Source organism: Ammospiza nelsoni, chromosome Z (genome assembly GCF_027579445.1).
Source record: "Ammospiza nelsoni isolate bAmmNel1 chromosome Z, bAmmNel1.pri, whole genome shotgun sequence".
Lineage (NCBI taxonomy): Eukaryota > Metazoa > Chordata > Aves > Passeriformes > Passerellidae > Ammospiza > Ammospiza nelsoni.
In genome coordinates this window covers 25183098-25196453 of record NC_080669.1, presented here as the reverse complement: position 1 = coordinate 25196453, position 13356 = coordinate 25183098, and the positions used below count along the sequence as shown (strand labels likewise).

The window sequence follows — 13356 nt, the reverse complement described above, 5'->3', positions numbered from 1 at the left end:
AAGGACCCTGTGAATTGAAAGCCAAGCATGAGCAAATGCCAGCTTTCCAGGGACAGCCATTTAACAAGTGCAGAATATTTTTATTGCTGATTCATTAACACAGATCAAAATTCTTTCTATCAAAAGCACTTTACCTTCTCTCAAATGTGCAAAGTCTTCTGTCATGCCTAGCAAAAACATCTTCTGAAGACAGAATTACCCTTGTTGCTTTTTCTCATCTGAATATGTCTGTGGAGACTGGGATCTCTCCACACTGGGTACTCACCAAAAGAGGTGACTTTGGCTCTGAAGAACCCAAACTCTCTTCCTTAATAAACAAATATATCGTTGCAGCAAATCAGGTTCAAAGAATCATCTTCAGATCCTCAAAATATACCTTTATTACGCAAATATCATTCCTGCATGGTTTATTTGAACAAGATGCTAGTGTTTATCCCTGACACTGATCCTTTCCCAAAGAGATTTTCTGAAAGTCTCACTTGTGCGAGGGCAGCATCCCTGTTTTTTAGGGCTAGAGGCAATTGTGGAAAAGCAGAATTTAAAATATTGGGACAGCTTTCAGCACACATGAAACTCAGATGGATAAAAGAAATTGAGGATTCTTCTGACCAACAAGTATTTGCAAATAGTAAGACTTTTTAGCATGTGGCAAGCAACTTATGAAGAAATTTGAAAAAGAGGCCAGCACCTATGACATCAGCAGGAGAAAAAGAGTGTGAGATTCTTGCATGATGGCGAAGTCATGGAAAGCATCACGAAGACAGGCAACACAACTGAAATGTTTTCACAGGAGCAGATACCAGGTAATTTCAGGTTAATGCTGAGTAAGAGTGGAGAGAAGAAACAGAAACAGGAAAGATTGAAATCTGTAGATCCTTAGTATGTGGACAGTCATTCACACTTAAGTCTGAAGCATAGGAAGCCTGTCTATGGTGATATTTTGGGAGCCTGAGCCCTGCCCCACCATGGAGAATGAAGGTGAAGGAAGAATTGGTAGGCAGCAGCAGAAAAGATGGGCAAATCATAGAAGAGAAATTCCTTCTCTATGATCAAGGAGAAAGCTGCCCTGAAGTTTTTTGCAGAAGAGCTTATGAACTGGAAGGACAGATAACTCCAGGGCCGCAAATCTTGGGAGCACTTCTGCCCTCTCATTTTATTATTTTCTGGACTGACTTATTTTACCTTCTTGTGAGCCATATTGAATATACTTCCCTTTGGGTCTGACTTTGTCTTCTCACCTTTTGGATTTTTGCAGCTTTTTGGTGATCGCTGTACTAACTATTCCTCCTCAAAGCAAATTACCAGAAGACACAACATGCCACCACAGAAATAAGAAAATCATGGTATTTTCATAGATTTTATGTGACTAATGAAAGCAACAGTGTAAATTGTTGTTATGCACTGCATTGCAAGTTTTTAAAAAGAACTCAATCTGGGCCCTTCATGAGATGGAATAAGCAGTGAGCTGGTACACATTTTTGCTAGCCATGATTCTCTATCTTTTTCAAAACAGACAAGGGAAAATACTTTTTTTTTTCCTCTGATGGATTTTTGCTGTAAATTTTGCAAAGTTTTATCTTCTGGAAAACTTGTACTTTCTTGCCTCTCTTCTGATCATTTGTCAGTAACACCCAACCAGGAGGTCACTTAATGCACTTGCACTCCATAGACCAGCAGATGTAAGTCTGTTAGTGCAGTGGTTTTGGTGTACTATTGCTTATCACGTTTTTGCCCTTTAGGTGCCAACCTGGATTCACTGGAGCAAGATGTACTGAAACTCTGCCCATGAAAATCCAAAACCAAGAAAGTATGTTAAAATAATCTGAACTTTGCTTTCTTCCCCAACTACAGCAACAAAATCAATAGTACTTGGTGTTTTCACAGTTCAGCTGGAACCGGCCTCTTTACTCACTAATTTGTGACCTGGTTTTCTGAAGTACAATCTGTACACCATGGCATTATTGACCTCCAAAATATTTCTCGTTTGTGTGATTTTTGATCTTTCCATTCATTCACAGATGCATTTGTTTTGCACACGCTGGCAGTTTTCCTATTTGGGAGACTGCAGCTAAGTGCAACCCTAAAAGACCAAACTCATGGAGATGACTATGTACAGATCTTGTGTCTTGCTGCCTTGTGGAAAGAGCATCCTAAAACCAATCTTGGTCTCTGGAATGGTGAATTTCTGTCTCAGATCTTGAAACACATTTTGATCTGGATTGGTTTGGTTTTGGCTGGTTTTGCAGGGGGTATTTCTTTACATTTCCACAGAGCAAATGACTTGCTCTCAACATCCTGACCTATTTTAACACACTAAACCGAGATTCAGTTTCTGAAAGTGAACTCACCAAGTCATATCAGTTGACACTGAAGGAGCTTCTTTCTTAGCATATATTCACCTCTTCTCTTTTCTCTGTTTTTTTCTCTACCATTTTTTTTGTTTGTTTTTCCTCTCAGGTGCCCAAATGAATTTACTGGTGATCGCTGCCAAAACTACGTAATGGCCAGCTTCTACAGTACGTCCACTACTTTTCTGTCTGTGCCACAGTAGAAGCATGCTCAGTCGGTGCTGCTTTCTTGTCGCTGCATCTTTCCTCCAATTTTTTTTTTTTTTAATCTGTAACTAGATTTGTTGCCTAAGGCCTAATATTGATTGTCTCTGCCTGTTGCATGAAAATGATAACAAAAAGCAATTGCAAATTATAACAGAAAGCAATCCTGAGATTGTTGGGCATTGAGGGTAGGGGGAAATGCAAGGCTCAAGAATGCTGTGAAATTAATTCTGACTTTGTGATATGGACTCCCTGCTGACATCAAGCAGAAAAAGTACAAAAATGAAATTTTGAAAGTCTCCCCTTTTATTTGCCACAAAAAGCTTAAGAGTCACGATACAGGCCAGCACTCCCTCAACCAAAGAATGGGTAGCTAGTCCTCTACTTATATATGACATTTGGAACTAGAGGGTAAATGTAATTGAAGTGCTTACATTGTTTCTAGTGAGCACTTGCCAAACAGGATCAATATTTTCTTCCTCTTCCTTGTCCAAGCTTCAGTGGAGAGAGCACAGAAAGAAAAAGAAAAAAGACATTACTTAAACAATGAGGTCTAACATGTTTTGGGTATTGTGAGTAACAGGTGCAAGAGATCAAAGATTAATCGGCCAAATGAAAGTGTCAGACACACATATACACAGACTGCTAGAACCAGCACTGTAGTCACATCCCATAAGGTTTCCCATGGGGAAATGGGCTAATTATTATTATTTGACAAGGATGTAGCAGAAGGTACACTATATCTTTATTTTCTCTTATTGGCTATAGCAAAATCAAAGGTAACATACAAGAAAATTGCTTAGGTCTTACATTTAAATGCATGTGTACTACTTACATTTGATTGTTCCTGGCATCAGAATATACTGTGATCTAAAAGCAGTATTATAGAAACTGTTTTTTTGATGGATTACTTGCCAGCACAGAAAGACTATAGGCTAGCTTAGTTTAATTTCCATTGGTATATAGGACAAAAAGCTGTAAGTATGTGCTGGACATTTTGGAGCCTGAAGAGGTGCACAGGTTTTCTCTTATACTGATGGATGAAAAACATCCATACATAATTCATACTTTCCATCAAAGAAGCTACCCACATAAATCCCAAGAGTGCTGACTGGGGACCGGACCTTCCAGCATTCAAGTGTGCATTTTATGCCCTACTTTAGAAGCTTTATTAATGTGAGTTATAGTTAAATGCCTTTGGTAATGATGGCACTAAAAATTTTAATGCTGTTATGGTATTTGTTTATCAAATGCTAGATTTCAGTGGCCTTTTCTGTGGATTGTGGTGGAAAGTGCAGTTCAGATTTTCTGATCTTAGAATAATAATTTAAAAGGAGGTGGTGTAAAAAATATAAGATCCATTGTTTGCTGCTGAATTTTATCTGAAAACTAAAGAAGAATTGTATGTTGACTATAAATTCATTTTCCAACCTAGGAGAAAAAAAAAGTTTAGGCAGGTTTTCCTTCCTTTCTTTTTCAGTTTCCTAACCCTGGTTGGGATGTTTAAAAACACCAGGTTGAGATTTTCTGAAGTTGACGCCATGGAAAAGGCACAGATGCTCTTGCCTTGCTGCAAGAATTACACATAGTTATTAGTACTTAAGTTGGTCAGCACTTCCTCTCCAGAGGCAGAGAGCACACCTCTACCTACCTTAGGCCACTCTGAGAGCCCCAGCCAATGGCTATGAGAGTCTGGCACTTCTGCCTGCCCTGCATCTGCACTGCAACATCTGATTTCTTATACTGCTTAAGATCTTGAAATTACACTTTTGGAAAGGGTCCACTGAGGCCACATTTATACTTAACCAAAAAAAAAAAATCAATGCAGAAGCATTTATATTACCTTTTATTATCATACCCAAGGCAAACCAGACCATGTTATTTAACAGAGGACTTAGTTCTCTAAAGGCAAATGTTACATCTGGGACTTAAAGCCAAGCTCATATTTTGCACCCAATTTTGTGGATGATTAACTTAGTTCTGTGGATGCAGCTTTTGCAAAGTACAGAGTAAACTGAGGAGCTAAACAGTTTAAGTGGTAGTAGGAAACAAAAGTGTATGTGTGAACCAAACAGCTATCTAATTTCACTTGCTTTTAGAAGGGTCTTTCTTCATTTGGAAAGAAAGAGTCAGTGGGGTTCCAAGCCAAGTGTGCCTACCGATGAGGTGTTACTGTCGTAATTTGGCTGTTAAAGAAAATTTTTCTTCAGAAATCTCCCCTGGAGTTGGTATTTGAGAGCCCTGAAGCTACTGGGCTGAGGACCTTTTGCCAGATGAGAACAAGGCACCACTAGGCATTCTGGAAATGCCCTGTCCCAACAAAGTGCAAGGCTAGCTTGACTCATCTCACAAGCCTGGCTGGCAGACCTTGTAGTGAGTGTCCTTTCCTTGAGCATAGCAGTCACAGCTGCTACCAGGTGTGCAGCCCTGAGCTTTTTCTGTGACTGCTTTGACTTTGAGACTCATAATCCACCACTGGTCCATAAGACAGCAGAAGGCAGTCCACAAATTGTTGCAAAAATACATCAATTCCATGCATTTTCCGTATGAATATTCACACATTTTCCCCCTTGAAGTCAAGGAATCAAAGCAAATGGAGGAGAGCAAAAGTAATGACTTAGCATTGAAAGTTTTGGGTAATTTTCATGTAGTTAGGCAAGAGAACTCTTACAGCAGCACTGTGCAGAATGGTCCCTGGGATAAGAAACAGTGATAAAACCATGAATTAATAGAAGGCTGACGGAACGTCCCTAGAGTTTAATCACAGGTGAACCCTTTGTCCTCTCAAATGCCCCAGATGGACCAAGGACCTCACTCAAAGGGACTATGCACTTGCTTACTTGACTAGTTAACAATTATATATGAATTGTGAATTTAGAACTGGCCGGGGGCAGGCTGTGGCCGTTCTTGGGCGTCACCTGAACATGGTCCATGCCATCCTTCAGCTTGAGGCACCAGTTTAAACAGTGTCCATTTCAGCTCTGCCATCCCTGATGAGCAAGAGGGACAGTACCAAGAGGGGTGGAAGGAATTTTCTTTTTAGATTATAATGGCCCTTGTCTCATATTGTCACAGAGAAGCTGGCTGAGGCATTAAAGGGGGCAAGAGAAAAGCTCTGATGTTCTAGAAGGATGATCAAAACTGCAGTTACTGTGTGATGGCCTGATTTTTCAGCCTTTTCATATAAAGTACAGGTCTTCAAAAGTCTGCCTTTAGCTATTCTACTACTTCAGTATTTCTCATTTTCTACATATTTCTCTATTACCCTCATGCAGAAGGAGTCACATTTGCATGAGGGTAATAGACAATCTCACCTGAAATTTTCATTTTTTAAAGCCTTTCAGCACCCTAAGTTGTACTCTCTATGTGCTGAGACTAAGACTCCTAAATGAACGAGCAGGTTTGAAAAATTCCATTGTCCATCTTTTGCTCAGAATTTTAAAAAACAGGTTTTCACTATAAACTGCTCAGTTAATATTCACTAAGTGATAAAATTGCTATGATAGGATACTTCATTTATGAAAGGACAAATTTTCCACACTCCTGAGATTTGAACCAATGGTCACTTTTACAGGAGCCACAGGACTTCATTTCAGTAGAACTCAGGTTGAAAAATTGGTTTTGAACTTAATATATTAAGTTCAAAACCAGTTTTGCAACCTGAGTACTATTGAAATGAACCAGATTTTGGATCCAAGGGGAATCTAAATGTCACAAAAAGACTGTATCCCAGTCTCTTAAATAGAAATTGTTGACAGACAGGGGGTCTGCTCTTTGGTAGTTTAGGAGATTTGAGTTTGTTTTTAATTGAAATTGCATGAAGAAAAACTTATATTTTTAGCATTTTTCATTACCCACGGAAAGAAACATGACACTTTGGTGCTTTAGAGTTGGAATCGGTCTTCCTGGACCTCTCTGCTGTTGCAGTTGATCCAGATGGGTCCTGTCTTTGCCAGGTGCAAGCTCTCTACAAACACCTGAGGTGGTGCTCACCCATCCCTGGGCAGCACCGTGTCCCTTGGCTACCCACCCACCTGAATCCAGCAGCCCCCTCAGCCGCAGCTGTGGCGCACCACTCATGAACAGAGCATGCCGTGCTCAAGGATTCTGTTCTGCGTTTCCCAGCACCATCCTCTTGTTCTGTAGACCCTGCATCTCAGCAGGCTACAATATATCCAACGAGTTGTAGCTTTTAATTACCCTGGTGAAAAAGAAATTGCTTCCTAAGCATTTTTCCTGCAAGTCTGTCATATCCCCCACCCAGTCACAACCAGAATGAAAACAGAGTTGTTAAAAATAATTAATTGTACTTATTCTTAAAGCACCCAGAGACAAATATTCAGTAGAAGCCACATTGCATGTAAAAAGCGTGCAAAAATTTCAGGCTAAGTAGGAAAATATCGAAAATAATCACCTGTTTATAAAATGAGAAGTGTTGGGATGTTCTGCTTATCAGATCTAAGGAATGTAACTGGGAATACCATAGATAAGCCAGAGCTACATAACATCTAGGTTTGAATAAGCAATGCATGTTTCTTCAGCATGTTTTCTTATTAGGCCTTCCAGACAGAATATATTCTGATTTTAAATACCAACTCCCTATTGAATTATATGAAATAGAAACTGCATGATATGAATGACTCCCCTAAAATTAAATTACCTTCAAACTAGGTGTCTTAGCTATAAGCAAGCATAATTACAGCAATATATGTGCATGGGCATGTCATTCATTTTACTGAAGATTTAATCAAGCCTTCTCTACAACTAATGTATATCATTAGCAGAGGTCAGGTAGGCATGTGATACTGGCCCTTTAGGAAGAGACCTGGATGGATTCCAATGTACTTAACCCTTAAAATGTTACTGATGGACAACAAAGAATTTACATTCCCCATGTGTGCAAACTACATTAAAAAATCCATTTGCTGTGAAAATTATCATTGGATGTAAATTTCACAGCATGCAAGAACAAAAAAAGGCAAGAGCTACTGTGGCTGTGGTGTTGGCCCCATGGGGAGGGTCTCCTAAGGTACCTGCTGAGGGGAAACCTGTGTTCCTCTTGACCCACAGGTGCTGGGGCCTGTGTGTGCTGATTTAGGCAGTGATTTGTGTAAGGGATCAGGACCCCTGCACCCCGGGGTCCATGCAGCTGGTCAACAAGTTGTTCTGCCAACACGGCACAGTCCAAAGACAGGGAAAGGGGGTTGGCTCCTCATTTTCCAGAAGCTAGAGGCCTGCTGCAGTCCATTTGCAAAGCAGAAGACTCCCACTACTGAGTAATCAGTGCCAGCCGCCTCTGGGTCACAGCCTTCAAGAGCAAGGGTACACATTGTGGGCACAGAAGCAGGGTCAGAAGGGAGAGCAATGCACAACCCATTTACAGGGGTATGCTGCCCTTCATAGAGCATCCCTTTCCTGTCATGTTCCCAAAACAATCAGCCATTGTACATGGCATGCTTAGCCCTGTTCATCTCAGTAAGATCTTTAAGGGTTAATGGTTCCTGTTGCGTTCCCTGGACTGTGGCTGCTCAGATGCTCCATATATACATATTTTTGTGTATAAGCCTTGCAGAAGGTCTGGTCACATAGCTAAGAAAGGTGCACTTGAGCACTGTCCACATAACCATGTGCCCTTTGTCCTGTTTCATGTGCAGACACAGAATAGCTGTAATTCTCATATGTAATTTATTTTTAAGTACAGTGTATTGCTCTTTTCTGAAACTTTTTCCTTTTTCTTTCTTTTTTTGACAACTTTCTGCATTGGCAGAGCATCTTGGGATTGAATTTATGGGTATGGAACAATCATTCCTTTTAGCCTGCAGATTCTAGACCCTGAGAGATAAACCCTTTTAATTTTTTTTTTCACCACTTCCCCTTTTCAATTCCTAACCAATTTCTTTATGCTTTAAAAGGGATCATACAGCTATAACAACAACCCTTGTCGAAGTGTTAGTGGAGATCAGTTCACTAAAATGGTCATCAAAATATTGATAGGATATTAATAGACTTAAGGAGTTTCTAGGAATTACGGAGTGATCATAACATTGTGTACATTCCTTTTTCTGATGTATAGTTTTGACTAGTTTTGACCTCTGCTTTTGGTGAGTTTTTCTTGGGTTGCCAGGTTTTGGAAATACTGTAAGTGTTAAGCAAAATGTCTAACTAGCATATTAAAAGGTAGAAACTGTTTTGGCCACTTAAAATTATGCAAATTTGCAGTGTTGAGCTCTGATTTTCAAGTCAAGTTTCATGTCTAAACCCACATCTTGGTGGTTACACATCATGTGTAAACCAATTGCCTATACATATCTGTAAATTAGGTGCATATATACGTTCCTTTCCAGGTCTGTAGATTCAAAGTGGACTGAAAGTTATTTAGGAATTTAAGTAGAAGTTTACAGCTAGACTCCAGATCCTCAAGTCAGCAAATAAATTGAATATTTCTAAAACTAAGCTCAACAGGAACATTGGCAATGGATACTGTTTTCACAGCTTTAAATATAATAGAAATAGATCTTTTAAGTCTTATTCATGAATAGACTGTACTTATCTGACTAGCTATTTGTATTCAGAGGTACAAATAATGCATTACTTGAATAGGCTAACTTGAAATTCAGGTCACTTTTACTTTGGAATCTCCCATAATTTTTGGTAAATAAAAATATAAAAAAACAGATGGTGAGGCAGTTTTCATTCATGTTCTTATTAAAAATGCCCCCACAAAATGTCATTAGCTTTAGCTGTGAACTGTGGAAAACCCATTACAAGGCCAAATTTTAAAAATCATTCACAACCCAGCTTCTTGTTGTTGTTATTATTATCCTAAGTTAGCAGTAATTCCCACTCACATGTATTAGATTATAGTGGAAGACGTATGGCTACATTAGCATATGAGGAGTTAAATTAAAGTCCTTTAAAAGACTGACATGCAAATTATGCTTTATATTTGAAATTACATTAGCAGAACAACCTCTTGGAATTAAATTCTTTTAAAAATCCCCAGAGATATGTAAGAAGAAAAACTTTAAAACAGAGCAACTTCAAGACTTCACATATCATCAGTTATGTATAAATTAGAGTCATGTGAAATTAACTGCATAATATGAATATTTGAAAGGCTGTTTATGTAATACCTTGACTTAAGTATTATTATGATTTGATTTTCCTAGCATTCTGTAGGGTAAAAAAATTATTGAAATTATTTTTAATACTTAACAGGGTAAAATCTTTCCTAAATTCTCACTGCACATAAAATTCTTTACAGATTTTCCTGCAAGGTTGCTATAAATTTTTTTCAAGGTAGTTTAATCAGCATGGGTAATTTAGCTGGGTGCCATTAACTGACTCAATAAACGTTAACGCTGGTCAGAGACAGAAGTCAGTTTTGGGACAAGATGTAGTGTAACCCAAGTGCCCCACAGGAGTTCTTCACAAAACTCTTCTTGCCCTTAAACAGAGTCCAAGGCTTGTCTTTGAGGCACCATGCCGTCTGCAAAGCCTTGACCAGGATCCCAGTCACGTCCCAGCTGCCAGCATCCTGTCACCCTTACTGGCCTCACAAAATACCTGGGCATCCCTCTTTGGCCCTGGCTGTCCCCTGCCAGCCAGGAGCACAGCCCTGTTTACATGAGACCTTGCTGGTTTGCTGGGCATGACATGCCCAAGTGCTTTCCTAGGCAGACCTTGCTCCTGGAGTTTGAGGGAGGGCATGGCAGCACCACCATTCATGCACTCCATGCCAAGCTGCTTTTTCCTTCAGGCCTTGTTTCAAAGGGCACAGGAGGGAAGTAAGGCTATGAAAGCAGATCCAGGGATTTAGTTTCCCATGCCCATCAAGACCTATAGTCCCAGCAGTATTGCTGGTGCTGGGAGGACTGCTCAGGGCTGCACCCACAGCCCTGCTCCCTCTCGTCATCCCCCATCCCCTGCAGTGAGTGAGCACCCAGAAAGTCCCACACATATGAAACCAGCCTCGGCCCACTGGCAAACTCACTCAGGCCATCACCAGCCAGTTGCCCAGATCATTTGCAACTGCCTCAGCCTGCACCAAACCCCCCAGAGTCAGTGCAATTTTTCCTTCAGTACAAAAACTGAGCAGAGTGTCCACTGTTAATCTTCTACTTCCTCTCCCTTGTGCTCAAAAACAAAAAAAAAAGAGGTTGATACATCATTATTCATTTTGCTTTCATAAGCTAACAGCTGACAGCATGACAATAAAATAATAATAATAATTCAAAGCATTTCAAATTAGCCCCTGAATTGCTTAGCACAATTCTTCTGTTTCCTGTGACATCCTTGTCTAATTTCCATGGCTAACTAATAAGCGCTTTCAGAAGGGGCAAAAAAGGGAAGGGGATCCAGTGCCACTAACTAGCCTAGGTGAGGAGTTATGCTGTATGAGAAATCCCTTCACACTCTGCTTCAACCTTTTTTTTTGTCCCCAAGCATTTCTTCTCTCTGGTTTTCTCCATTTCCAAGCATGCTGTGCCAGGCCTATAGTTTACTTCTGTATCCTTTTTTCCTGTCTTTCCTTTTATTTCACCTTCCTCTTTTTCTTTGTCATAGTTTGGTATGGTTGGAGTTTCAGCCATTTCTTCCTTCTCTTCTTTGACTTTCTGTTCTTGGAGTGATATTTATTTTTCTTTAATAAATTTTTGCAGCATCCTAGTTTTACCACACTCACTTCTTCTTTCCTCTTCCCCCATCTTTGTTAATAATTTGTGCTATTAATTTTGTCTGACAGTGCTCATGACCTGTTTGCTGGTGTTTGATTTACAGTGGGTTTGGCTTGTAAGACAAATTTGTTCCATGCTGTGGTGCATTGTATCAGAGAAATTAAGATTTATTTTTGCTTTTTGGTTTGTTGCATGGAGTATTTGCCACTTACCCCCAGCAACTTTAAAATAAAACTAGACAAGCTCGGGAAACACAAAGAAGGGAAGTCTACTCCCTGTTCAGTAAGGAGTATTTTCCCCTGAACTGATGTGTCATTTATGACAGCACATCATTTGGACATGTGAGAGATACATGGCACATGTGAGAGATCACTGTGCTCCTCTGTACCAGATAGATGTAAGTCCCTTCCAGCAGGAATAATGCTGACATTTATCCCAAAGGTAGTGCAAAGCTGTGCGGTTCTAATTCATTCATTTATTTTTAATCACCTGCTGGTATTCTGACTGTGGTTAATATGGCAGATCACTATTGTTCTCTCTGCTTAATCAAAACCAAGACTTGAGTAAAACTAGACATCCATTTTTGTCCTAACAGCAGGAACACAAATCCTCATCTGTAAAGTGTCAACACAGAACGCACCTGAGTTTCAGAACTCCTTACGTAACATTTCCCCAGCAGAGCACTCAGCACTGCTCTCTGCCAAGCACGAGCAAGGCTGGAAAGCATCAGTAGCTCCAGCCCAAACATTAGCAGTGCTACCAACACCTTTATAAAAGTGAAATATCTCCGATGAATGAGATTGGTAACAAATTGTCATCACTGAGCAAGCTGCCACCCTAGATAGAGAGTTCCTTTGTTGGTCACAAACAAGTTGAAACTCTGCATTTCTCTCACACAAGGCACTGCTGGTTGTGGATATTGTGTTTTAGGAGGAGCACTGGAGAAAGAGTCTGAATTTTATGACCAGAGCTCAAAACCTGTCTTCATTTCCATTGGTGATATAATTACAAGCCAAGCTCATGTCTCAAATGTACAAGAGTATTTTAAAATTTCTCCTGTAAAGACAGCTGAGATATAAATTGACGTGGGACCAGAGGGATATTGCATGTGAAAACAATCCAAAAAAGATAATAAGAAAATTAATTTCTCATAAAACCTGTAAAAATGGCTTTCATTCCAGCTGTCTTTGCAAAACTTTCAAAGCATTTGCAAATTTTTGTTATTACCTTACCACACTTCATTTTTATTTCCAGCAAATGCTGTGTTTCTCAACTAAGAAGTTGTTTCTTAGATAATATTCTTGTTGGCTTTAAAAAAAAAAAAAAAGTGACTTTTGACTGTAATTCTGTAATTGTTCTCATCCCCAGTATTGTGTTAATAGTTTGTGGTGTAGTCCTGTTCTTGCAGTCAATAATGAGTCTGCCTGAAGTGTGGTGGCTGTGTCTTGGTGTGGCTGTGTGAATCTGTGCGGTGGTTTGTAGCATGACAGCTGTTGACTGTGTGCTCCTTGCCTAGCCATCCTCCATGTTGTGACTTTCTCTGTTTTTGTCCCTTTCTAGAAGCTGAGGAACTGTACCAGAAACGGGTGCTGACCATAACTGGCATTTGCATTGCTCTTCTAGTAGTTGGCATCATGTGTGTGGTGGCCTACTGCAAAACCAAGTAAACTTTTCTCTTCTATTTTGTATCTGTGGTTGTTGGTCAGGGCCTTCCCAGTTGACTGTAGCTTCTCTGGGCATAAGGTTGTATCTGGGTTTCTCTAGAGGTGAGCTTAAGAGACAAACATGTGACCAGGGTGCTCTGGTCCAAGCCAGATGAATGTGAGTCTCCATGTCCATCAGCACAGCAAAATTAAGAGAGGTATCTGAAAGATTCTCAGTCTTCAAATATAATTTGAAATTTTTTGTCTCTTTTTGTTTTCTTTCTTTTCTATCACCCATTTCAGCTGGTTTCCCCTGTTGAAAAGGAACAAACTCCAACCCTGGAATCACGTTGCTTTCCAGCCGTGAATTTTATGTATAAGCCTAATTTGTTTGTACTTGAGACACAATTAATGATGGTAAAAGTTACTATACACCAAAGGCCAAAAATTTGAACACAAAAGCGCTCTCAGTGCAAAAGTAGGCAT

General features: G+C 39.8%; 1 protein-coding gene across 6 annotated transcripts in view; it reads left to right on the top strand.

Moving 5' to 3' along the window:
- Positions 1 to 13356, top strand: part of NRG1 (neuregulin 1) — a 179061-nt gene that overhangs the window by 151864 nt on the left and 13841 nt on the right. For 3 of the 6 annotated variants that reach the window (XM_059492730.1, XM_059492729.1, XM_059492726.1), the window contains 3 exons: positions 2458 to 2516; positions 8320 to 8343; positions 12788 to 12890. In XM_059492730.1, coding sequence (XP_059348713.1) covers positions 2458 to 2516; positions 8320 to 8343; positions 12788 to 12890 — 186 coding nt within the window. Of the gene's footprint in view, positions 1 to 1739; positions 1808 to 2457; positions 2552 to 8319; positions 8344 to 12787; positions 12891 to 13356 lie in introns of those variants that run through there. The other 3 variants (XM_059492727.1, XM_059492728.1, XM_059492731.1) reach the window with 3 other exon arrangements.